Source organism: Thermobia domestica, chromosome 13 (genome assembly GCF_964235325.1).
Source record: "Thermobia domestica chromosome 13, izTheDome1.hap1.1, whole genome shotgun sequence".
Classification (NCBI taxonomy): Eukaryota; Metazoa; Arthropoda; class Insecta; order Zygentoma; family Lepismatidae; genus Thermobia; species Thermobia domestica.
Genome location: NC_137466.1, coordinates 84,460,168 through 84,487,758, shown reverse-complemented (window position 1 = coordinate 84,487,758; position 27,591 = coordinate 84,460,168). Strand labels below are relative to the sequence as shown.

The following is a 27,591-nucleotide window of genomic DNA, read 5'->3' as shown; positions in this document are numbered from 1 at the left end:
CGCTTAGCCACTAAGGAGCTCAAGAAGATAATTGAATAACGTAATAGTTAATGAATCGGTACGATATGCCAGACACCCAGTTTCCACTCTCGGTCAGTCGTGCATTTTTCTCCTTAAAATGCTTAATTATACTACTGTATTTTAATGAGTTATTACACTTAAAACTAGTTACGTTTTTACCTGTAGTTGTTATTCGTACTTTCGGACGAGTTATGCTGAAATATATTATTAAACAATCAAAATCTTATCTTGCGCCTCGGATTGTTGTTCCTTTTTAGGATTTAACTTCCACTAAATATACTCCGTTGCCATGAGTACGTGACGTTGAGGTGAAGGCTACAAATCACCACAAAATCATAGTCGTTGACCTAGTCTTGTAACTGAAGAAATATCAAGTACTCTGAAGCCATACACTTTTCAATTAAACACTATAAATCAATCACTTTCTAGAAACATGCATTCGTTTTTCTTGAAATGTGGTTAATATACGTACGTTCTATGTCATGTCCTCGCCCTAAACTATACTCTTTACATGCTATGTCCTTTAGAATCTTATCCTTATCACTTTACACTTCTTAAATTTTTTTGGAAACCTTGCCCTGTACATTAAAACACTCTTATGGCTAAATCCTCTGTAAAGTGCACAGTAATGAAAAATAACTCACAACACATAATAAAATGGCATAACTTTATTTTTACTTTTTACGGCGAGTTTTCTTTGAAGCAGTACAGCAGACTATCGATAACTGGCATAATTAAAAAAAATCGTTAAAAAGCTATACGACTTTTAACCCCTTCACAGAAACGCGACTTTGTCAAAGAAAAGCAGTCGTATATCAAAGACTCTTTCAAAAACTAAAAACTTTTACGTTTTGACTTTTGTTTCCTTCTTTCTTTGTGTTTTAGGTCTACCTTTCCACACGTTAGACATTATAAAATTTGCCTTAAAATGAGCAAATATTTTTATTCTTGATTTTTTTATTTTTAATTTTTAAAGCGTACAGTACAGTACATAGCAAACATTTATAAGATAATGCCCAAAGATGTCAGAAAATATAAACAAGAGCAGGTTTCGGTGCGAATAGTGTGTTATTTATGGTATGGATGGCTCTGAGCAGTAAGTGAGAATTACAGAACTCAGGCCTATTCGGCCCATCTTTTCGCTATATTAGGCACGATAGTCGAGAGTCTATATAATGTTATTTATAAACACTGGAGAGTTTGGGACATTTTTATATATAGGACAAGGTTTCCAAAAATATATTTGAGAAGTATAAGTTGGTAAGTACAGATACAAAGAGTACTACCAAAGTCTTGCAATACGATACAACCATATGTCACAGGAGTCTGCTTCTTGTTGCATGTTGAGACATGTTCATACTTGCACAGTAACCGCTGTCCCAAGTCGCTAGGTTAAGTTATTCATTAGCAGTGATAGTCTAAAATGCTTGCTATGACATCTTGATCACGAAACGAGATACAAGCAGTTTTGTGGTATAATTTTGCGCGTGGTTTAAACGTAGACCAGTGTTTAGAAGAAATGATTCTTGCAATGGATGATGTCTATCTACATCATACGACTATATTCAGGTGGTACAGAGCATTCTCAAGGGAATTTTCACTCTGGAGGAGGCTGAGAGGGCGGGAAGGCCACAAACGTCAGTTACGAAGGAAAACATTACTACTGTTGGAAACTATTTGACGAAAACAGGCGGGTAACCTACCAGCAGATTGAGAATACTTTAGATCAAAATGCACCTTCAATTCGTTCGATTCTGCATGATCATTTGCACATGAAGAAACTTTGTGGTCTCTGGATGCCGCATAGTCTGACTGAAGAGCAGATGACACGATGTGGGACATGGTGAGGGGAGATGCTGCAAATGTTTTATAAGAAACCATCTTAATATGTGAACAACACGTGACAGGTGACTAGACTTGGTTGTATTTATATAATGTGTCAACGAAGATTCAGAACAAAGTCTGGATTTTTGCTGACGAGGATACACCTGTAGCTGTCAGAAAATCCCGATCAGTAAAGAAGAAAATGGCAGCCGTATTTTCCAAATCGAGTGGAACTGTGGAGCGTGTCGTCGTTTTGGACACGCAAAAAACAGTAACAGCTACGTGGTACACTGAACAGTACCTACCTAAAGTTAACGAATCTATGAAGAACATACGACCAAACTAAACAATGGTTCCTCCATCATGACAATGCTCTAGCTCACAGCGCGAAAGTTTGCACCAAATATTTTACTACTGTAAGACTGGAACTTCTTCAGCACCCTCCTTACAGTCCAGACCTTGCTCCCTGCGACTTTGCACTGTTTCCGTATGTGAAAATGAAGCTGAAAGGGATGTAGTTTTAAAGTGATGAGGATCTGAGAACTTGGGACAACGAGTGTGCCTTACTCCCTAGTGAAACTTGGCAAATCTCATTTAACGATTGGTTTAGTAGGACAAAGAAGTGTATTGAATGCAGTGGAAATTATTTTGAAAAAAAAAAATAAAAAATGTTTAACTCTAAACGAATGTACAACTAACAAACTATGGCCTATGGAACCCGGAGGTTCAATACCGCGTTCACAAAAGCTCTCCACTGACTTCTATCCTTAACCAATTACATCCAGTTTCTACTTTGTATTCCTATCTCTGCGAGATCAATCTTAATATTGTTCTCCCATCTGCGCCTAGGTCTTCCTAATGGTCGTTTTCCGATTGGTCTTCCAGTCAAGACTTTGAAAGCGTTTCTACTTTCTTCCCCTCTAGCTACATGACCTACCCACCTAACCCTCCTAGACTTGACGACCCTAACAATGTTGGGTAAACCGTATAAATTATGTAGTTCCTTGTTATGAAGTTTCCGCCATTCCCCATTCCCGTTCCTCTTGGGTCCGAATATTCGTCTCAGGATCTTGTTCTCAAATACTTTCAGTCTATGTTCTTCCCTCAGAGTAAGCGATCATGTTTTGCAACCATACAGAACAACAGGCATGATTATCGATTTATATATTTTAAGCTTCAAATTCCTCGACAGAATTCGCGACGACAAGAGATTTTGAACAGAATAGTAACACAAATTCCCTGTTTTTAGTCGACATTTAATTTCTTCGTGAATATGATTTTCATCTGTTAATATTGATCCCAGATATTTGAAAGTATCCACTTTATCAAAAGTATTATTTAATATTTTAAAGCATCCATAATTTGCCGTATTACAGTCCCGACGCACTTCCATGTATTTAGTTTTCTCTGCATTTACTTCTAAATCCATGTCTCTGCATGCGTTTAATAAGATCTATGCATTTCTTTCTACTGTTCTCCTATCATCCCCTATTAAATTTACACCATTAGCATATGCCATAACTTGGTGAATACCGTTCAATTCTAGGCCCTGGTTGCTATCTTTGATTTTCGTTATAGCGTATTCCAGAACAAAGTTAAATACTAATGGCGACAACGCGTCTCCTCCTTTCAGACCATTTTTGGCGTGAAAGCTCGTGGACAAAAATTGTCCTACTCGGACTTTACTTTGGGATTCACTTAAACATATCTTAATTAATCTAATTAGCTTTCTCGGTATTCCAAGTTCTGTAAGAACGTTGTATAATGTTTCTCTCCTAACTGAGTCGTACGCCTTTCTAAAATCAATAGTTTATGTACCGGGGTATTGTATTCCCATTTTTTTTTTTTTTTTTTTCGAGTATTTGGCGAATGGTAAATATTTGGTCGATAGTTGATTTCGTCTAAATCCGCACTGATAATCTCCAATGATTTCATCTGCGTATGGGGTCAATCTTGCTAATAGAATATTTGAAAGGATTTTATGTGATGTTGACAGAAGAGGAATGCCTCGATAATCATTACAGTCAGTTTTGTCGCCTTTCTTGTGAATTGGAACAATGATTGATTCTTTCCACTCTTGTGGCAATTCTTCCTTGTTCCAGATAAGGAGAATGAGTTTGTGTATCTTGTTACACAATTTTTCGCCTCCAGCTAAAATTAACTCAGCCGGAATTTCACATACAACCGGAGATTTGTGTTTCTTTAATTTCTTTATAGAGGTTTCTACTTCTATTCGGTTGGGTTCTGGAATAGACGGTTCTGCGCTGTGTATCTTCTTTTCTCCACGCACATTAGTTTTTGGCTGCGTGTTCAGCAAATCGTCCAAAGAAATCTTTCCATCTATTTAAGATGCTATTTGTATCAGTGAGAACTGTTCCGTCAACTTTCTTTAATATATATACACGAGACTGATAGCCTTTCTTAAATTCGCTGATTCCCTTATACATGTCCCGACTGTTTTTATTTTTACAATTATCTTCAAGTTCCTTAATTTTAGCTTCCAAAAATCGCGTTTTTTTGTTCGAAAAGTTCTGGAAATTTCCCGCCTGATATCTGCGAAATTACGAATATACAACACATAAAAAATATAGTTTAGGGTGAGAATACAGAATATATATATTAACCACATTTCAAGATGCAAGTTCTTAGAAAGTGAAATTTATACTGTTTAACTGAAAAATGTACTTGTTTTGAATATTTGGAGATACCTCCTCATTACAGGACTAGGAAACGACAACGGTATTCTGACGATTTTTACCCTTTCATCTCAACCTCACGTTCGTGGCCACAAAGGGGGGCCGATATATATATACATATTCTGTATATATATAGTGGAAGTTAAAATCCTAAATAGCAAAAACAATATGAGATGCAAGATAAGATTCTGATACCAAATAATGTACTTCATAGCAAAGATTAGTTACTATATTATTAAATACTTCGGACAGATGCACTGTATTTTGTTATTTGGAAAATACCAACTTCAAGGTTGAAGATGTGAATTTCGTTTAACACTCTGAACTTATGGTGGACTCCCAAGCTATTGCAAATTCAATACCGAAACCAGAAGTAGTATCTGTAGCATCCGTTTACAACAGAGGAATACAGTTAGACATGAAACCGTTCTTCGGACCCTGAATCCATCAATATCCAAAAAGTTTCTTGCTATCTCTCACAATCATTTTTTATTACTATGTAAGAACCAATAATGAAGCACTAAGATGTACTAGTTTTGACTCCATACCAAAGAGCCATTTCTTGTTAATTCATATCATTTCGTTTTATGAATATTAATATTGAAACCATAATTGGTGGATTTATACCACTTCCCGTTGCAACTGAGAAATAAAAAGTTGCAGGTAACATATTCTTGCGGCACTGAATCAGCATCAAAATGCTTCTTCTTCCTATATATTATCGTTTTTTCCCTATAACGGTATGCTGAAAATGGAAACCAGGGATATCCACCAGTTTCAGTTTGAAAGAAAGACAGAAGTTATTCTTGGGATGCTGAATCCACATAAAAACCCATTACTCGTTATCTGTTATCGTTTTGCTCTATGGAGATTACCACTTAAAACCAGAAGCGGTAATAGATTTCTGTTACATCTGGTTGCATTAGAACTAAAATCGCAAATTGCAACTATTTGTACGGTACTGAATCAATATGAATGACGCTGCTTCTCGCTATTTATTATGTCTTTTCATTATGAGGATTATTTATTTCTTGCTATCTCTCGCCATCTTTGCTCTATGATAATCACTATTATTGAAACCAGAAGTTCGGGCGAATTTCACCCATTTCCGATTTCAATTGGAAGATAAGGGCGGATACAGAATCTATTCTTGGGACGCTAAATCGATTACAGAAAACCGTGTTTCACTGTCTATTACTGTTTGAGTACAGTGACACTCAATGCTAAAGCCGTAAAGTCTTTTCCTATCATTTTTGGTTTGAATAGAGGATTAAGGGAAAAGATAGAACCTATTCTTGGGACAACGAATTGTTTTCAACAAACCGCTCCTTGATATCTTTTTTTGCAGTTTGTGCTCAACAGACAGATGGAGGTAGAGATATAGCCATTCTATTAGATTCTCAATACTTATGCAAAGCATAGTTACTGTTGGTGTTTAGTGGTGAAGTGTTCCACGAAAGTATTTAAATAATTAGAAGGAAAAGAGTTTACACATTTGCTTTTCAGCAAAATGGAATCAAGTATAGTTAAGAAATGTGAAATAAAATATATTTCAAGAAATTGTCATCCCTTGGTCAGTGATTATAATAGTCTGTACTACATTCATTAGAAGTCTTAAGCAACAGTTTGGAAGTCTAAAAACGAGAAGTTGTTCTGTTTATAGCGTAGTATTTAGCGCACTGCAAGGCTAAAAGCCATGTTCGATCATCGTCCCAGTCGCCCTCTTGAATTTAATTAAACAGAAGTACATAATTTTTTATTGAACTAAATACTAGAATGTTAAAGAAATTTACTTTTCGCAAATACACAGAGATTTTAAAACTTTCAAATTAATTTCTATTTATTTTAAGGAGCAAAACACAAGTAACAATATAAGAGGGCAAGAAAACAAAATATTTAAAAGCCATGCGCAAGCCACAGGAAGCATTCTTCTATACTTACCACACTTTTCGGTCTAAGAGTTCTTTTCAGGAGAAAGATGAGTGCACTGGGGCATAACGTTTCACACATTTCTAATCTCTTTTTCCACCATATCTCAAGCAGCTGAACAATATAATTCTGACACTGTAAAAGGAAAAAAAAATTGATATTTAAAATTCAAGCAAAACAAATGAAAAAGTCTATCGATAAATTAAACAAATGTTATTCGGAATTGCAAGATATAAAGCAGACCTCACAACTTATTTCCCAATCGTCTCACCACCTCTAACCCTTCATTTTGTACCGTATTTGAAATTTCGGCTCTCTTCTATAACCTTTGTAACAGAATAAAAATAGAAGGTAAAACAATAGCATAATTCTTTATTCTTTCTGGACAAAGTTAAAGCCCTTTTTCCCCAACCCCTACTCATATTATCCCCACAATCCTCAGCTAATTTTCGGGAGCAAGTGAGCTGTCATCCTCAGTGTTGTTCTATTCACACACAATGTACGTTTTCTCACGAGAAAACTGACCTAAACTCAGTGCTGTTATTAAACCGGTTCGCAAGAACCGTTGTTATAATATTTCGAGTTCGCAGAACCTTTTGTTGGATACCCAAACATAAACACAAACATGCATATTTACGCATAATTTAACCAAGAGTGAAAGAAAGAAGCCAAACAAATTTGTGAAAACACACTGTACTTTTTCCACTCACTTGCGTTGTGAAAACAAGCAACTTAAAATTGTTTCAATTCAATAGGCAGATAGAAATTTCAGTGCGTGGCCGCCAAGAAATTTGTCTAAGGCCACAGATAAAGGGTTTCCCAGTCATGTAACACAAGGTTTTCAGGTCTTAATTATGAATTCATTGAGTGCTCCATATTTGTATTGATGAGAATAAGTATTTGAAATTTTCAGATAATAAAAGCCTGGTTTCGGTAAAGCTTTGAAGCTACATGTACCAAATCTCACTAACAAAAATACACTATTTTATATTGTGTAATAGGTTTTTCCCTCCTTCAAGTCGGTTTTGTTTGAGCGTGGCACTACAAAATATAGTAGAAACAGTTGTGGTAAAATTGGCGTTGCGTTCTACAACGTAAGAACTTCTGTAACTACCTTGTATGGTTTGTTTCCTAAGAGATTATATCTATCTACATATCCATCTACTCTCTCTCTCTCAGATTATATATATATATATATATATATATATATATATATATATATATATATATATATTGGGGTGGGTCCATAACCTCTTGGGTCAAATTTATACAGGTGATAGAGGGATCCAATATACGTATTTTGAGATAGAAACTGGAGGTCGAAAATGACTAGTTCAAGCGTCATGTCATCTTGAAGTTCCAGCAATTTATGGGAACAAGTACGAAGTTTCAATAGCAAATGTGTTTATAAAGTCAACCTGTTTTATTCTGCATAACACTACATTTCAGTATGTAACGTTTAGTACAAACACACTACTGCTGCACTGTACGTATCAAACATTCACAGTAACTGTACAAAGTGACGACCACAAACCTTGATTCACGTAGACAACGCATAAGGAAATGTTACCTCACTCGCTCAAATATCACCGGCATCTCTTGCAAAATCAAGCACGCAGCTGGGGCTATTGCAAGAAAGACCTCCTCGGATTCTACTGACGATTCATACACCAAGGATCTTCCTTCTTTCCCGAACTATTGGAGACTGTACTTCTAGATGTCCGCGCGAGAATGTGGGTGCAATATGGCGGTGCGCCTGCCCATTTTAATGTGGATGTTCGCCATTATTTGGATACAACCTTTCCTAATCGTTGGATTGAAAGAGGAAGTCCCATCCGGAGGCCAGCGCATTCCCAGGATCTCAACCCTCTCGACTTTATTCTTTGAATACACATCAAGTACTTGGTGTATGAATCGCCAGTAGAATCCGAAGAGGACTTGGATATTTGAGCGAGTGAGGCAACATTTCCTAGGCATTGTCTACGCGAATCGAGGTTAGTGGTCGTCACTTTATGCAGTTACTGTGAAATTTTGGTACGTACAGTGCAGCAGTAGTGTGTTTGTGCTGACCGTTACATACTCAAATGTAGTGTTATGCACAATAAAACAGGTTATAGCGACTTGATAAACACATTTGTTATTGAAACTTCGTACTTGTTCCGATAAATTGCTATAACTTCAAGATGACATGACGCTTGAACTAGACGTTTTCGACCTTCGGTTTTCTATTCCAAAGTACGTATATTGGACCCTTCTATCACCTGTATATATACAAAACCGTTTAAAAAATTAGAATAGCACCACTGCCTAAATCCAGTATTTTTGAAAAACAAAACTAGAAAAAAAAAAAAAAAAGAAAAAAAGAAAGGAAAGAAACTGGAGGTCGTTCATCAATAGGGAAACGAACTTAGACAACATTGAGTCATTCTATTTCAAATCAACAAATGAGAAATTCGTGATCTCAGATTTTGATAATTTTTTGTATATTGAAAGACATGTTTGAGAATAGTTATTTCTAAAATAAAACTTTCCCTGCCCTCGTAGGTAACTAGTAATTACGCAAGTAGCTTCAAGGTCAGGACTCAAACACGGCTGTTTTTGCATTTTATTGTTTATTTCAATAACCATAAGAGCTATGAAGCTAAAAATTTTGATCCCCATGTAATTTTGCCTGTAGATTTCAAATTTGAACCTAAGGGCCAAAATAAAACTTCTAATATGTAGTAAAATTTTCACTAGTAATGAATCTGCAAGGGATTAATATATTCTTCAAATGGTTACTTCAGGTTAATGAGCCACGGAAATCACCCAGAAGAGCCTTGGAAGGTGATCGCGAAATCAGTGACCAATTGAAATATGACAGTGTGGCTGTACATGAATTCTTAGCAGTGTTCTTGGCAAACTTAAAAACGGAGCTACCATTCCTTAAACATGTCATATATTTCAGTGATGGCTCTGGGGCTCAATATAAAAATTGTAAAAAATTCAAGAACATTTGTATGCACAGATCAGATTTTGGTCTTATATGTGAGTGGCATTTCTTTGCCACTTCAGATGGTAAAAATGTTTGCGATGGCATAGGCGGAACGACAAAGCGATTAGTTACTCGTGCAAGTTTACAGAGTACAACTGCGAACTAAATATTAAATGCATGGCAATTTTCATAAAGGGGCTGTGGACAATATCACATCCATTAGATTTTTTTTTTAATCAAATGTCAATGTTTAGCAGCATCGTACGACTCAAGAAAATAGGTTTGTCCCTGTGAAAACAATACCTGGAACAAGATAATAATCAAGCTTTCATTCCTGATAGTGAATAAGTTTAAAAATTGGATAAATTTCCTCTACGTCAATGGAAAAGCTACACAGAGTTTGGGTAGATACAAGAGCACAAACAGAAGACATCAGAAGTAAAAGTCTTGGATCCAGGAAAGTTTATAGCATGTGTCTATCACTGCAAATGGTGGATTGGGATGGTGCTGGAATATTCTGACAGATATCAGGACTATATCACAAAGTTCTTGCACCCTGCAGGGCCCGATTCTACTTTTCACTGGTCTCGAACCAACGATATTGTATGGATGCCAGCTGGTCACATTCTTATTGATGCAATAGATCACATTTTCTATCACAGCTAGTGAAAGATCACATAGTGTGTCACATGAGACTGTTAATAAAGTTAACGATTTATTCAAGAATTTCTGTAAACATTGATACATTGCACAATAACTGATTTTAGTAGATAAGGCAACTGTTATTTTTTGCTATAATTGCAGGCAGGGGCACCCAAAGAAAAGTTTCTAGGGGGGACCATTCCATGGTTGCTATATTGCGTCTGGTATTTAATATATGTGGTTTGCTATATTACATATACATTTTCGTGAGCCAGGGGGGCCTTGCCCCACTTTGGATGCCCATAATTGTAGGCTACTGTGTGGAATAGTTGTAATAAAAGTTATACAGTATCAAATACCTCTATCATTATTTCAGAAAGTCGTTAAGAGACAAAAGACACATTCAGATTTTGGGGGGCGTTAGGATCAAATACCCAAAACCAAATTTGGTTCACACAAAATATAAGTATTTCTTCACCTTGTGCTAAAAGTTCGCACATGTACAACTTTCACCACATGCTCATTCCGGGGCCTGAACTTGGGACCTAAATGCTACTATATCTCAACACCTATACAATATTCATTAGTTTTGATTGCAGATTTGAAACCTACAGACAAAATTACATGGGGATGAAAATTTTTAGCTTCATAGGACTTATGTTATTGAAATAAACAATAAAATGCAAAAACAGCTGTGTTTGAGTCGTGACCTTAAAGCTAATTGCGTAATTAATTACTAGAGCAACCCACATTATGCTTTATTTTTCGCTTAATTATGCTTATTTTTTCCAAATTATGCTTTATTCTTAATTTCAACCATTGTTTTACATTAATCGTGTATAATGTGTAATATTTACTACATAGTAAATATTCTAAATATCTTGATCTATTTATTAATATTCTATGCAACCAGTTTCTTTCATTTTTAATGAACTTTCTACTTAATCCATTGTAAAGAGATATCTTTTACTCGAGTCAGTTTTTTCTATCACATGCGTGAGCCTTAGAGGTGCATATATACAGATAGGGAAAGTTAAAGATGTCACCAAAAAGTACAGAAATTGCTCAAGTTCAAGAGGTACACATAACAATATGGTGTGGAGTTCTTGTACACTTTTTGTACATTTCGAATCATACATACATAACTGCGCAGTTACACTTAGAAGAAAACTATTGTTTATTCATTGTTGGAGGGAAGTTTTCTTCTTTTGCTTTTTTTCTTTTCTCCAATTCAAAGGGTTACACCGAAAAGTTTACAGAAACAAAAATAAGCTTTTCATTGTTGCATTGTTATGTTCTCCAAGATTTTGCATTGTAAATATTGGTTTTAAAAAAATATTAATACAGTGTGTTAAACTTGCAGTTAAACAGAATTTTCAAAGAATTGTTCTAATCGAATTTTGCAAGAACTGTCCTATATATTTTAAATTATGCTTTATTTTCTAAAATTACGCTTTATTATGCTTTTAAAGTTAGTTTCTTCTGAACCCTTAGACAACCACAATCATGTTGAAGGTACCAACCATATGTGTAAATTGCTGTTATGATTTTTATGTTTTTGGGTTGCCCTATTAATTACTAGTTACCTACGAGGGCTGGAAAAGTTTTATTTTGGGAAATAACTATTCTCAAATATGTCTTTCAATGTACAAAAAATTATCAAAATCTGAGACCACGAAATTTTAAAATGCTTATACTTTGGTCGATTTGAGATAGAATCGTCCCATTGGTTTTCAGCGAGCAGGGTCATAAATCTCTACCATGTGTGCAAAGTTAAGAAAATAAACTTAAAAGACGAAATTTTTTACTAGTGAACTAGTTAAGAAATTTCGGGTTTATTATTATTTTTCAAAATCTTCGAAACTCCTATACCTAGGAATCCTAAGCAACATCTTATGTAACCGATCACAAAAATGTAACAGAAAGAGCGTCTGGCACATTATTCGTAACCTAATGATATCCTATAAGTGAGCTATAAATCTCCAACTGATATTGGAAAACAATTTACAGACCTAAAATATTTATCAGTAAATCTATTCATGCGAGAGTCTCTGGAGCTATTTGTCAATGTGAAGGCATGAACATATAAGAGACTCGGGAAGTCCAATTATAATATCAAGAAAATGAAAATCATCCGAAAAACCAAATCACAAAACGAAAGGAATGTGTTTTGGGTCTTATTATGTAAGAATTAAGAACCTACGTTAACTTTAAACGATGGTAACCTTTATATAAGAATTCGTATTGTGTTATCAACAACTTTATTACTCAAAAGTTTAACTTCGATAATCATTAAACCGATCTTCTTGTTCTTTTCACGCACATGCTTAATGGAGCAACTGATTATAAAAGTGTCAGAAAGGACAAAATTGATTTGATTATATTCTGTGAAGTTCTTTTCCTGGCAGTTGATGAACTTTTTCAGTTTATATTTTTTGACACTTTTAGTGTATTTCAATGGTAGAACCTTATTTAGTTCGCCAACTAAATTCCATATTATGACTAATGTTATAGTGCAGTGTTATACATGGGCAATTAGGTATGTGAGCTCTCACCGCTGATTTAGTGGTCAGCGCGCGCGCGCCTTTGATGCATTTGGTCCTGGGTTTGATTCCCGGAGGGAAAACATTGAAATTGACGCGTCTTAAGCTATAAGATAATGTTGCATATAGTATTGACGCTAAAAAGAAACGTATAAACTTCAACCAACAAATAAAACAAATCAGGCTTGTGAGTTCTTAGATTTTAGTGTTAATCGTACCGAGCGACCAATGAAGGAAATATGAGAGGTTCTTGATATTATTTCGCTTGGTTAATTACATAGGCGTAACAAGGTTTTATATCATTTGGAACAAATTAAATTTTTTAGTCTAACGGAGACAGATGATTAATGAAAGTGAAAGATCATCAAATAATTAGTGGAATGATAATGTGGGAGGAAAACAACCCAAGAAAACCCACGGACATGATGATGTCCTCCACACACTTGCATGGACAGAATCCAACCAGCGATCCCTTGCAACAATTGAGCGCCCTACCACTCGACCATCGTGCTCCCCTAATTATATTATTTGTTTCTGACGTGATTTATCTACCTGAAAACCGTCATCTTATACTTATTAGCAACAATTTCATAACAAAGAAGAGAACTGCCGATTGAATTCAAGTTTTTTGTTTGTGTTAATTTTTTAACGTCCCATGAGTATGCACGTGGCTAAAGAAGACGGTGATGATGAGATGGATGTTCACGGCGGAATGACGAGTGTGTGAGGAAACGGAAGAACCCCGAAAAAACTCACGCACATGGTGTTTGTCCACCACAAAACCCAAGTGGAGGGCTCGGGTTGAACCAGAGCCTCCACGCGCCAGAGGTGAGCGCTCTACCATTAAGCCACCGCGGTCCCAATTCCGTTTTAAGTACAACGCATAATAATTACTTACTTAGTCATAAATCACATTTCATCTATGAAGTGTTCTTAGCAATAATGAAATAATATTTTATCAAAAAATGTATGTTAAAAAAATCTAGGTATAAATCGCCTAACAATTTATCACAAACTTATTCTTCAATATCAGTACAAGCGTTGAAGAAATCTTACCTTTTCATCTTCCAAATGTTCAAACAGCCCACACATAACAACAACACACTGTGCTAAGCCTACAGGAATGTGAGGTTGATCAGTTGAAATGGTGTGTTCTGCGAAGGTAACTGCTAACATCACTAGCTTCACGAATTTTTCTTTTTCCTTTCAAAAAAAATTAACAAAATATTTACAATCTTAATCACTCTACAGAAATCTTAATCACTGTAGATTTTTATTTAAGGTTAACTCCATGAAAAAGATATATAGAAATTTCGTAAACAGGTATTGCAAACACTAGCCTTAAATCAAATCATACTAGTACCGTTAAAATCCACTTGTATAATTTCCCTCATAATTTAAATGTATACAAACTAGACTATAACTACAACTCTGATTTTATGTACAATTTTTAGCGTTTGTAAATATACCAAATTATATTTTCAAAAGTGGATGATAAATAGCTTAAAAAAATCATTCCAAACTCACAGCACGTAAAACTTATACTGAAGCTCATTCTACTTGAATAATGAATCTACAAAATAAACTTTTGACAATCAAAATAAGTACCATAATTTAGAAAGAAACAATGAAAAAAAACTATGAAGCCACCACGAGAAGAAGATTCTGTAGGATTACCATCACTATTTGAGATTTTTTTTTTTTTTTTTTCGTCAAATTGAATAGAAATACAACTTCATATCGACAATATCTTGCGGATGTAAGCACCAACCTAGTGAAATATGTCATATAATCGCCAAAAAGATTTTTACCACTCACCGCAAATACTTATCACAATAACTTCATAAATGTCCTATAGAACATGATTATTTTTATAATTTTGTTTTCAATATCACCACAAAATATCACGAATACAGGTAGCAATTTTCCCTGAGTTCTTGAGCTGTGACTATTTATTAAGATATCTACTGTGTGATCACCGATTAATGTGGAGCGCACAGGTGAAACAGACTACAATCGGCTAATGAGAAAACAAAAGAAAGAAGAAAAACATTCTTTAAAATGTTTTACATATCAATATTGAGGAAAGTAACAATACTGGAGACCATTTATTTTATAACAATCTTAACTACACAGTAGGTAACAGTTATTTCGTAAAGACAATCCACTGTTCCGTGAATATTTTAAACGATGACTTTTCTGGATTTAAATGAGCTGTACGAGAAAACGAAGAATGGTTTTAATTTTATATAATACCTATGTCTATGTAATCATTTCTGCAAAATAACTGTCAGTTTCCTGATGCTCACGAAATAGTCATAAAAAATTAAATGAAGCGACGCTGATTGATCAACAGATACTTATTTTTGGAAAATAGAGAATCGATATAGCTTCTCTATCAATAAAGGGATCAGTTTCTCTATTTTTTTGATTCTCTATCAGTTCAGCGATCAGTTTCTCCGCTTTTTCAGTTATGGTTCTCGAAGTTAGTTAACACTGACTCTTGAAGACATATTGAATTAAGATGGAGCTTTCTTTTACATATCAATCTAATAATCCCTCCAGAATTTTTTTTTTCTAAGAATTTAGGTCTTTACAAACGGCGAAAATAATGCTACAGAAAGCAGTTACGTCCCACTCAAATTTATGGTAGAAAATATTAATGACGAAGAGAGAGATTTACTACATGTGCCATTTAAAAATTACTAACTAAGAGTATTTATGTCTTGTAAAAAGCCACAAATTTGTATGCATTTTCGTTCTAGGATAGGACAATAGCAAACTGGATATAAACCGTCGGAATAAGATATAATAACTTGTAGATGTCCCAGGATGCATATTTAAACACAGAAAAAAAAAAAACTAACCTTGCATCTGGTGCTACCGTAAAACTTTTCAATATTTCGACCCGCGCTGGGGTCATGGACATTAACACTCCTACTGCAAACTGAAAGAAATTACTGAGACATTAAGTTGCTTTTTGTCCTATATTAAAGAAAACATCCCGACTATTCAAAAACCCTAAAAATGTTTTAACATTCGAAGCTTTGAGCTATGTCCATTCTCTTTAAGGTGTAAAAAGAGTATTCTTTAAAAAACGATCCTGTTATGAGACATCTTCGCTTCTCACTAAACACTAACATCTTTCGCTGTACAAACTGGAGATATTTGATTGTGTGCCGATTACCGTTGCCAGAAGATGGTGATGAAAGACTTTTACAAATTAAATAAAAACACTAGTTTACATAACAAAAAGAATAAAATTATTATAACAAAAAGAATAAAATTATTCTTTTATTTATTTAGTTCTTGATTATGAAATTCCGTCGGTATTCTAAATTTCCACAGTCTACATTTAGTTGTGGATTCTTGGTCCTAATGAAAAATGATTCAAATTCATTTCTTTCAAGGTTATTTGGAGCAGGAGCGCAGCACTTAAATTCTATCGATGTCGTGTCCAGACTCTTCCAAGTACCTTGAAACACCTGACATGAGGAGTTCTTCTCTTGCGTCTCCAATGACGTGTTCCTTTACCCTCGTTGAGTAGTTCCTTTTTGTCATTCCTATGTACACGAACAAGACGCGGATTAGTTTTTATTTTCGGAAATACATTTTAAAAATGTTTCAGATTTAATCAAATATTTGATTCCAAAAGAGTAGCCAATTTTTCTAATTTCGTCAAAAATTCCCGGGTAAAGTGGTAATGAAAACCACTTCTTGTCCTATTTTACTCTTATTGACCGAACTGATGCACTATTTCCACGCAAATTATTCCATTTTTTAAGTGTGTAGTAATCAAATCCGTTCTTCCTCCCTGGTAAATGTACAATCTGCGGCAAAAAACCTGCAACATGAGGATGTAAGTTTATTGTGATACTACGCCTAACAGCACAGGGAATGAACATAACGTCTAAGTGGAACGAATCACGCCAGGATAAACCTTGTCTTCCTCCCGTGCACACTTATTTTGGAGCAAAAGACTTCGTCATTTCACAATAAACTTATATGCTCATGTTGCAGGTTTTTTGCCGCGGATTGTACAAGTTTTGAATGCGATTACAAAGATCCTTTCCTTCTGTGGTCTATCTTCTGCCCCCAAAAAGTTCTTCCCAACATTGGTCTTAATGAGATAAGAATGTACCGAATTTCTATGAATAAACATTTCGAGGCAATTTTTTTCTCGCATACAGACGCGCAAAATCTTTAATTTTGCATTATATGTGGATTCTAGAAAATTTCGTTCGTTGTTGGTTTCTTTTTCTACAATGAATGTTGTAAAATTCAGAGACTGAATCTAACAATGTATCTTCTTCCTTGTAAATAATTAGTCATCGATATATCGGAAATGCCTGGTGAATTTATGAATGTCTTTCTGTAAAATCATTAATTATTTCGTTATGATTTATAACTAGTATATTGGCCAGGAGGGGATATAATGGGCTGTCCATGGCTAGTCCCTCTTCCTGTTTTTCAGTTGGAAGTAATTCTTGTTCAAACAACATTCTAATAATTTAGTGATCTCATAAATTATCAGATCAGAAACTTGTTTTTCTTTAATTTTTGTTGAATACATAGGATGATAAATTCAATCGGAACTGAATTATACATGTTCACAGCGTCTATAGACGCTAAGTGCAATTGGTTTACGTTGACGAGGAACTTAATGTCCGGTAGAATCTCCAGGATGTTTTTGATGGAACATTTAAGATGTCTAATATTGTCACAAATTAATTTAATCAACCATCTGGCGATCTTATAAGTCGACGAGTTCCTACCGGAGATGATCGGTTTCAAAGGAAAGTCTTTTTTGTAGATTTTCGGAAATTCAAACATGAACGGTAAAGACGTTCATTTTACGACGTTTGGTTATGGTTTCAATCAATAACCCATGACTCTTCCAAAATTGTGTTTATTTCGTGTAAAGGATTAATGACATTAAAATATGATTCACAGTAAGTAGTTTCGTTTCATATTCGACTTAAGGAACTTTTGCTCTTATCCGATTTAATACACTAAAAGTTTTTTATAGAAAACCATTCTTTAATACAGTGAAGGTTGTTTATAGAAAACCAATCTTTGAAATTCCTGAACAGTTTCTTCAAAAAAGTTTTAAGCTTGGGTTTGAGTTATGTGCCTTGTAACCTAAAACTGATTGACAACTGTTAATGAATTATTTTTTTTTGCAACGGAATCTTTAATAAAAAGTAGTCTTTTCTATTCCAGTTTGCGGTAGAAGTGTTCGCGTTAATGGTCCCAACATGGGTTGAAATTTGAAGATTACGCAATTCTAACAGGGATATAGTAGTACCGGATGCAAGGTTAATTCTTTTCTATTTCGGGATGAGAACTTAAGTGCCTTCTCTATTCCAGTTACATTCTGAAGTTTAAAAAAAAAAGAAATCTGCGCATATTTTAGCAAGAAACCAAAGGGATATAATTTTACAAGAGAAAAGTCATAAAAATTACTATGTAAAGTACAAAAAGATAAATGTACACACGTGTGTTCACAATTAGTGAAAAACAAGACACATTTGTGATGTAAAATACCAGTACTGGTAAAGGATACCTAATACAAAACATCAGGTCTACGTAAACAGATGGTGTGATTACGGTGTTTATGAATCTTGCCATATTTTTTGACAGTTGGATTTGAATTAATGTGTGCTGTGGAGCTTCATGGTGGCTCATCACCAACGTCGAACAATGCACTGAGCTGGAAAGCAATTGATCGATTGGATGCAGAATGTATAGTAGTTGAATATGTCTTGACAAGTCACCTTCGGGACTGGCATCATTGCAGCAAACAGGAACACGACGACGATCATGGAGCACAACACATGAATGACAATTATTTAATATTAATGGCCAGTCAGCATAGACAGATAAGTGCAATCGAGATTACTCTGGACATCTATGCTGTTACTATTAACTCTATTCGCGACAAACGGTGTACCGGCGCCTCAACGGGGCAGCACTCTATGCGTGAAGGATTATTCACACAGATAGGAATGATACGGATGGTGCAAACACCATACACAATGGACCCCAAAACCAGCAGTGCTGTTCAGTGATGAATTGCGACTCAGCTTGCACAGCGACGCTAGACGTGTGGAAGGCTGAGACCCGTTATCATCACAACATTCGAAAAATTTACCACTGCACAGCAGTGCTGGCCAGGATCATAATCAGTACAGATGCCCTGTATATGCTGGAGCAAGAACAGCTTAGAGATACCGCGAAATGAAATCCTTGAACTTACACGCTAGTACCCATCGTGCACAGCTACTGGATGAGTTCTTGGATGGGAGGGTATGATTTCGAAACCTGCACGTTCTTCGGACCTCAATCCCCATTCATCATGTGTGGGACAACTTGGGGAGGAGGATTGTATCTCGTCACCTCCTTCGCAAACTCTTCCAGATCTTAGAACCGCTCTGCTTCAGTAGAATGCTTTGCGCCAGAACAACAGCCTCATAAAGGTTAGCGTTCGCGCCTTTGGCGTGGGAGACCCGGGTTCGATTCCCGGCGGGAGCTCATGTGGTTCGGATTCCACGTTAACCAGTAGGTCCACGTCTCATATAGCCTCGCTGCTGAAAGGGACGCTAAACCAAAATCAACTCAACTCAACTTAACAGCCTCATAAAGTACATGGGGAACCGTTGTGTGTGTATTGCAATGGCCTCACATTCCCTATTACCAGTTGTACAGGGTCTCCCAAGAACATCTGAATGCCATATAGTCCTTTGTTCACGGCTACACCACAAACAAAATTACACTTTTTGCTCCATATGGTGTCTTTTATATGCTCAGATATGTTCATGCTTCGATATATTGTTGTACACTTTCATATATCCCTGGAATGGCATTGCGTTCTTATGTCTGTTACCATTTTCGATTTTCCGTTTATGAACTTAATTTTGGATATGTAAGTATTTTAAAACATATATTTACTAAATCACAGTGTATCGTACCGAAGACTTACCTCTTTTCTTTGAGAATCTGAAACTGAAGTCGAAGTTTCACTTTCATGTGCACCATCTCCAGCAGCAAGAATACCCACTGCATCGAACATGATTGGAGTGAAAAACTGCCACACATTGTTCAACTCTGTCTCGTTAAAGCTCTCCGCAAGTTTTTTAAGGACAGCTACCTACAGAAAAGAAACAATATGCAATTTGAAAAACAAGAAATAAAACTATTACGCTTATAAATACTGACAAAACACTCTTACCAGAAGGAGGAACTATAGAGAATAGGAAAGCTTTTGATTCTTGTTTAAGGTTACCCTCAACTTACCAGAATATATCTAAATGTCTAGGATCGAAATTTCCAGATTACAATAATTCCAGGTGAAATAGCACACAGCTGACATCTTATTATTTTCCATATGAGTACAATTAAGGCAACACATTAATACTGGACACAAACTTATCTTTCCTCCAACGCTGGACCATCATCAAGCCCACACGATGAAAGTTAAAATTAGAAATGAAATATTTTGTTTTAGTTGATCGTATTCCAGTAATTTTAGGACTGAAAATTAAACAAAAATTTCGGTTCTTTTTAAGGAGTTTAAAGAAGCATGGAAACTGCAAATATGGAAAACCTAATTTTTATTACTATTATTTATTAGCTTCGCAATTGAGTCTTGGATACTGTAAAGATGATAAACGTAACTGAATGATATATCTGATGAAATTAATTATAATATACCTGATACCAACACTTGTTTCGACACAGAGCGAAGAAAGCGAGATAGTTATGACTAATATTCAATTTAACAATGTGTGGAACTACAAGGTTGCTAACTTTAATTGGGTACAGAGGAAATGAGCAGGAGCAGCTTTCGAAATCATTTCATCTTATTAAATACAGAAAAATATCAGTGTAATGAATCTTTGGGAACATCCGAAATTAATTTGTTACAGTTATGCTGAATTTTTTGCTATCTCTCCTTTCTCCACTTCCAGAAGTATTTCGCGTTTTTCTTCAGAAGAAAACTGCTCTCACTTCTTTTTAACTGAATGCCGTTGTGAAGTTAACACACACGTTGTGAAGTTACTGTGCAAGTTTACATCCGAAGATGCGCAATGCTTGTTTAATGGAATTACGCTCATTGGTTACTCTCAAATTATTATCCAACTCGACCGATCGCGTACATGTACGAGGAGTGTAGAATAAATTATCTCCCTAGACAGGAAGGAATGCAGATAGGCTCATCTGGTTATCACTGTTTTTCGATGTAGTCCCCATGGAAGTCTACGCACCGTCGCCACTTTGTGGACAGCGAAGAAATTCCAGAGAAAAAAAAGTAGTCTTTTTCATGGCCTTCAAACCACTGGAAAACAGCCTGTTGGATCTCGTTGTCCGACGAAAAACACCGGTGCTGCATCCCAGTATACTTTCACCAGTCGCTCGTTGATCTCCTTTGGTCCCTTTCCTTCTTCTTTAGTAAGAAATTTGATGACCGAGCGACGCTCCAACTTCTGCAAATCCACTGTTCGCGGCATCACACAAACATTCACTACGTGGAGTAATAGAAACACTCTGCTCACTGCCACTGCATTGCTCCAACTGACCTCAAATTAAGCAAGTGGGATTCCTCAGAGTGGAGTTGGATTGCGTGTCAGGTGTCATTATGCTCCGCCCCTTTCTTCCTGTCTAGGTAGATAATTTATTGGACGCCCGTCGCACGAGAAATGGCTACTATACGGACTGAATAATAAAATAATGTAGTAAGAAAAATATTTATGTTGTAAAACAGGATAAATTTCACTATTTTGAAAAAAAAAATAAAAAAAGTTAAATGTAGGCAAAAAGATGAAATTTTCATTCGTTAAAATGATTTAATACACATTAAACAGTGAAAGGGAAGGGAGCCTCAAAATAATTTCGCAATTAACATTTCGTTATCTTGGCGTTCGTTACAGAACATTTTACTGTATTGCGACATATTATAGCTTAACTGTACTGTTAGGTTTACGGAAGCAGTGCCAACCGCTTTCTTTACTACGTATATTAAAACTCTTTATGGCTGTATGGCTTTAAATAGGCACACATTAATCTGTTATGCATTGAAGAAATGTGAAGTATTTACTAGCTAATTTGTATACACCAGACCCTCCATCTTTTATATATATATATATATATATATATAATTAGCAGACCTTAAACAGTTGAGAACCACCAATATATTACAAGTGATCAAAACTATCTTTCTTTTTAAGTAACTGTAGTTTTCTCACGAGTAAGCACATTGGATATTTTATAATGCAACAAAAATTACCTGACAACAAGCATATGGTTGCAGTTCATCAATCTTTTTTTGTTCCAAGCAAGATATTAAATCTTCCTTATCCTTGGCAAAGTCTCTTCTACTCATTTTAAACAAATGCAACTTTCCTGAATCTAAGAATACATCCACATACGCTTACCTAAAGAAAAAGAAATAATAAATTCAATAAATGATTTAAACTTCCAACCAACATACACAAAAGCATTTAAAGTTCAACCAAAAAATTACTTTGTGAACAACAGCTCGCATGTTAAATGTACGTATGAAATCTATATTATAAAATTGAAAGTGACTATGTTTGTGACTCTTAATCTCTTGAACCGCCAGACCGATCTCGATCAAATTTTCAACGTAAATGCGGTTCTGGCCTGGGAGTGTTTTTAGCTATTTACTTTGACGGTACAACTTAGGGGAGGGAAGGAGGGGGACAAAAAATAAATAAAACTTAATAACTCTTGAACCACCTCACCGATCTTGAAATTTTCAATGTAGATGAGGTTCGAGACTGGGATGATTTTTATCATTTCACTTTGACGGAGCAAAGTAGCGGGGAGGGGGGGGGGGAGATATACAAAAATCAATAAATATAAAAATAGAAGTCACTATGTTCGTGAATTAATTACTTTTGAACCACCCGATCGATCTCAATCAAATTTTCAACATATATGAAGTTTAAACCTGGAAAGTTCCTGATCATTTCATTTTGAAAGTAGATCTTAGGAGAGGGGGTGGAGAAATATATAAAAATTAATAAAACTTAGTAACTCTTGAACCACCTGACCGATCTCGATCAAACTTTCAATATAGGTAAAGTTTGGGCCTGGGATGTTTTCCTCATTTCACTTTCACAATGCAACGAAGCGGAGGGGGAGATATATGTTAAAAAAGTAAAAATAAAAGTGACTGTCTTTGTGACTTCATCACGTTTAAACCACCCACCGATCTTAACCAAATTTCCAACATAAATGAGTTCTTACACATGCCCTAATCAGTTTCTCTTCTCAATAGTATCTAAAAGTGTTCTTTCACCATTACACCCAACATTTCTAACACCTCCTCATTCGTTCTCCGCTCGCCGCAACTAATTCTTTCCATTCTTCTCCACACCCACATTTCGAAACCTTCCAGTCGTTTTTCATCACTTTTGTGTAATCAATTTCCATGTTTCTGACTCATACAGTAGCATACTCCTCATGAAGCATTTTGTGAGTCTTTTTCTCAACTTTGTTCAAGATCCCACAAAATAGTCTTTTTCTTCCTCCTAAAGGCTTCTTTTGCCATTCCTATCCTTGCTTTTATTTCACGTTCGCACTTCTTATCATCACTAATACTATTACCTAGGTATCGAAAAGTAGTTACCTGTTCTATTTACTTTCTTCCTACTTCTACATTTGACACCGACCATTTGACTTTTGTCTTTCCTTACATCTCCTTGGGTTCGATTTCTTAGCCATCGGTATCATGATCGTCTTCAGGAAGTCTTTCGGCCATTCTCCTGTTTCATATATTTCATTGCATGTCGGAACAATACTTTCTTGTCCTTGTCTCCCATATTTTTAATGAATTTGATTGATATATTATCTCTCCCGGTTGCCTTTCCATTCCTAATCTCGGATATCGTTTTCAAACTCATCCCGAAGAGTACTAAACCATTTATTATCCTCGCCTACTTCATTTTCTACTTCAACATTTAGGTCACACAGTCTATTCCTACTCTCATATGAAGGGTAAGGAATGTCCATGTGTGTGCTTTAACGGGTGCTTTGCCCTATCTGTTGATGACTCTTGGTACTATTTGCCTGTATATGCCATGCATGCGTAATATAGAAATGTCCAAGGGAAGGAGCAAAATATTTGACTAACCGTATTCATTTGCACGCGGTTTTCAATGTTAAAACGTCGTTTTCTCGAAAATACAGTTTTGTGACGTTTCTTCTTTTTTCCCTTACCCTTCTATGTCTTCAACATATTCTTTCCACCTTCCTACTTCACTTCTCTTGTTGACTACCTTCCCATTCTTATCTTCTACTGTCATCGTAATACCAACTTGTTTCCTCCGAAATTTCATAAATTTCATCTCCTTGTACTTTCCTTATATTTCCCAACTCTTTCTAATTCTTCTATGTCCTCGCATTTCCTTTGTTAAACTCTTTCTTGCCCAGTCTCTTTCCCTTCGTAACTCATTGATTAACTTTCTATCCTCTTCTGTATCAACCTGTTTCCACGTCTTCCTTTTCCTCATTTTCTGCAACATCTCTTCAGTAACCCATGGTTTCTTAGCAGTTTTGTGTTCGCGATAACCTACGACTTCTTCTGCAGCCTACTGTGCAGAAACTTTAATATGTTCCTACCGTTCATTACTACTTGCGCCTATCCTTTCCTTGTTTGAATATTTTTCTTCAAATCTTTTAACGAAAACATTTCTTACATCCTTGTTTTTCAACTTTTCAGTATTTTCCTACTTTTCTTCTGTCTATGTTTTACAGTTGAACATCTACTTCGGCCAGCCAAGATTATGATCAGAGATGTCGCCTCCGGGAAGGGTCTTCGCGTTCTTCAAGCTATTCCAATACCTGTCCTGAATCATACCATATTCTACCTGATATCTTCGGCTGTCAATTGAGGAGTATATCTTCTCATGTGCTGATTCAACCAAGTGTTCCCAATTACTAGTGAATTCTGCTACAGAAATTCACCAGTTCCTCTCCTCTTTCATTTCTTTCGCCTAAACCATATTTGCCTACAATACTACCTTCCTGTTTTTTCCCCACAGCTGCACTGAAATCTCCCGTTATAATTACGCATGCACCTCTCTTCCCCTTGTCTATAATTTCTTCTATTTTCTAATAATTTTCCTCTACTTCTGTTGCATGCGAAGTCATCGGTGCGTGTCTTTATCATAACTAGATCCTTTTTTTTTCTTTTCTTTATTTAAGTCTTAACATCATAACTCTATCATCAATAAATTCTACTTTCATTACCTTCTTCTTTAAGCGCTTTCCAAAGAATTATTCCTACGCCATTATTACCGCCCTTTTCATTACCTGAGTAAAACATTCTATATCCCTCGCTTTTCAACACCCCATTACTTTCCCATCTAATTTTACAAACTCCTATCATATCTAGAATATATTATTTCATCTTTAAAATTCTCTAATTTTCCTCCCTGTAACATAGTACGTACGTTTCATGTCCCTATCCTAAAACTTTGGTTCTTGCTTGTCTTCCTTTCTCCGTCTGTCTCCCCTTCCCTCCCTCCCGCATTGTAACTTTCTCGTCGAATAGTCCTTCCCAAGCCAACTCCTATTCTAGAAAAAGCATATAAGGGTCTTTGGTAGTCTAGTGGAAAGAGTGCTCGTCTATGGCATTCGTGACTGCGGGCTATAACTCTCGTAAAAGTTATTCGATTTTCATTAAATTTGGAACGTTTCTCGTTTGAAGCTTTCGCAGAAAATAAGGGAATAATACCTATTTGTTTGAGGCTGAATTTAGTGAACGTTAGAGGGGCAAAGCTCTACTCCCCAATATTGGCCAAGTTGTTGATTCCTTTGTGCAATTTAAATGGAATTCATTTTAAACTTAAATATATTTAATATGCCTAGTGGGTATTTACGAGAAACAATATACAATGTCATCGGGGAGTAGAGCGGAGCCTTCACCTGTGTAAGTAAACTTTACTGAGTTTTTGATTAAATTCTCTTCTTTATACTTACGATGACTATTACAAAACTTTAAAAGCACTGAGATAATGTTTCCCCGGGGGGAGGAGGAAAAGACTGCTAGGATGACAAAGCCCTCCCCCACCCATGAAAACCAATAGGGGTAAAAAAAAAATGATTTTCCATTAAAACCTCGAAAATTATTTGTCGTAGTGCGTCTAGACAAAATGACTATTTATTACGATGTAGGGGAAGTACATAGGATAGTTCGGGGAGAATGCTTATATCTCGAATACTAATGGTCTAAAAACCCTCAAACAAACTTTGTTCAACTCAAGTTCCAGTGAACATACGGGAAGATTACGGAAGATAACTGAAAGGTTAACAGCACTATTAATGAATTGTATAAAGATTTGCTCGCTTCTTCCGTGCATGTTACGGCACCATTAGTAGTAGACCCAATAGTGATAGTAGGAGTGCATTATGAATCATTACAGATCAAATACCCTAGAGCAATGGCGGATCCCGTACAATGGCGGGCATTTTAGCTAGTAACGAATCAGGGTTGGCTGGTCTAAACCAGCTGTTTAAAAAAAATGGTTTAAAATTAAAAAAAAAAAAAAAAAAAAAAACGAATAAGGTTCGTAAGTGTAAGTGTTCGTAAAATCTTTATGAATACATATTTGTGGGTTATCACGTTTCACTCCCGTATATTATTCATATTATATTCAGACCTAAAATTCGCAATTTATTACTCAAAGAGATGACTGTTTATTATTATTATTATTATTGAATGTTTCTTTTGTGACTTTTTTATAGTTTGTTATTATTGTTATTCAATTGCAAACAAAGGAAAATTCTAAATATTGTTTCGTTTTGATAATGTTTACTATTGATAAAATACATCGAAATGTCGTACTTTTTTGGAGGGGAGAGGACTTACAACCCCCGCGAGAGACATTTATTGAAATCAGAAGTATCTTTGGTATCTATTTATGTATAAATGGGTCAGACCCAAAGTGGATTCAAATAATTCGTATCTTTATTCACTTGTCTTCCTAATATGCAATTAAGTTGTTATATTTCTTTAAATTGGACTACTAAAACTTTTAGTGAACTAACATAGACTAAATTAGTTCTTCTGTACTCTGCAGTACTTTGAAATTGTCCATATGTAATGGTTTCACTTGCGCAACTGTTTATCTTTTTGTCCTGAAATAACTCTTAATAATTATATTAACAAGTATGTAAAGATTAGTACAACCTATTTTTATCAGGAGTCCTTTGTGAGTGAGTCGGCAGACATATCTTATTTGTAGCCAATTAGTTTTGGTTTCGAGTTCAAATGGAGGACAATTTCTCTCGGATGTAAGCCGAGAAGCGGTTTGGATTCCGCTTTAAGCTTATGTGACCCCTTCCAGCATAACCCGGTTGGTGCATAATAACACCACGGCGAAACAAACTTATTTCTGTCCATATGTTATATAAATACATACAGCAAATTATTTAAACCAAAAAAAAACAAAAAAAAACTGGTTTAAATAAAAAAAATATTTAAACAAAAAACCATGTTTTTTGGTTTTTTCAATAAAAAACATGGTTTTTGCCAACTCTGTAACGAATAAAAGCTATACGATGGAAAAATTCACCATATTTGTATTTTTCAGGTTTAAATTGTGTCAAATATATATTGAAGAAGTTTAACTTCTTATTGTTTTCTTTCCAGCATCAATGCTTCGTACTTCTCAGGCGTCATCAACAAGCGCTACTGAAAAAGACAGTTTCAGTACACCAGAAAGAGACCATAGAATCAAATGGAACAGAATGGAAACTGAAGAAACAATCACAGATGTCAACCTTTGTGACGAGAACGACCCAGAAGCAGAAACAAGAAATCAATGAACAAATGGCAAGATTCATATACGCTACCAACTTAGGATTCGGAATTGTAGAACAACCTGAATTTAAAAAGTTAACGCGAATGCTACGACCAGGATATTTATCACAA

At 35.5% G+C, this 27,591-nt stretch overlaps 1 protein-coding gene across 3 annotated transcripts in view; it reads right to left on the bottom strand.

Moving 5' to 3' along the window:
* The window catches only part of LOC145668281 (condensin-2 complex subunit G2-like), a 120,837-nt gene that overhangs the window by 85,987 nt on the left and 7,259 nt on the right, over positions 1-27,591 (bottom strand). For all 3 annotated transcript variants that reach the window (XM_081735995.1, XM_081735993.1, XM_081735994.1), the window contains exons 2-5: positions 21,916-22,063; positions 19,612-19,779; positions 13,686-13,832; positions 6,483-6,605 (exon numbers count right to left, since the gene is read on the bottom strand). In XM_081735995.1, coding sequence (XP_081592121.1) covers positions 6,483-6,605; positions 13,686-13,832; positions 19,612-19,779; positions 21,916-22,011 — 534 coding nt within the window. In that variant the 5' untranslated portion in view covers positions 22,012-22,063. The remainder of the gene's footprint in view (positions 1-6,482; positions 6,606-13,685; positions 13,833-19,611; positions 19,780-21,915; positions 22,064-27,591) is intronic.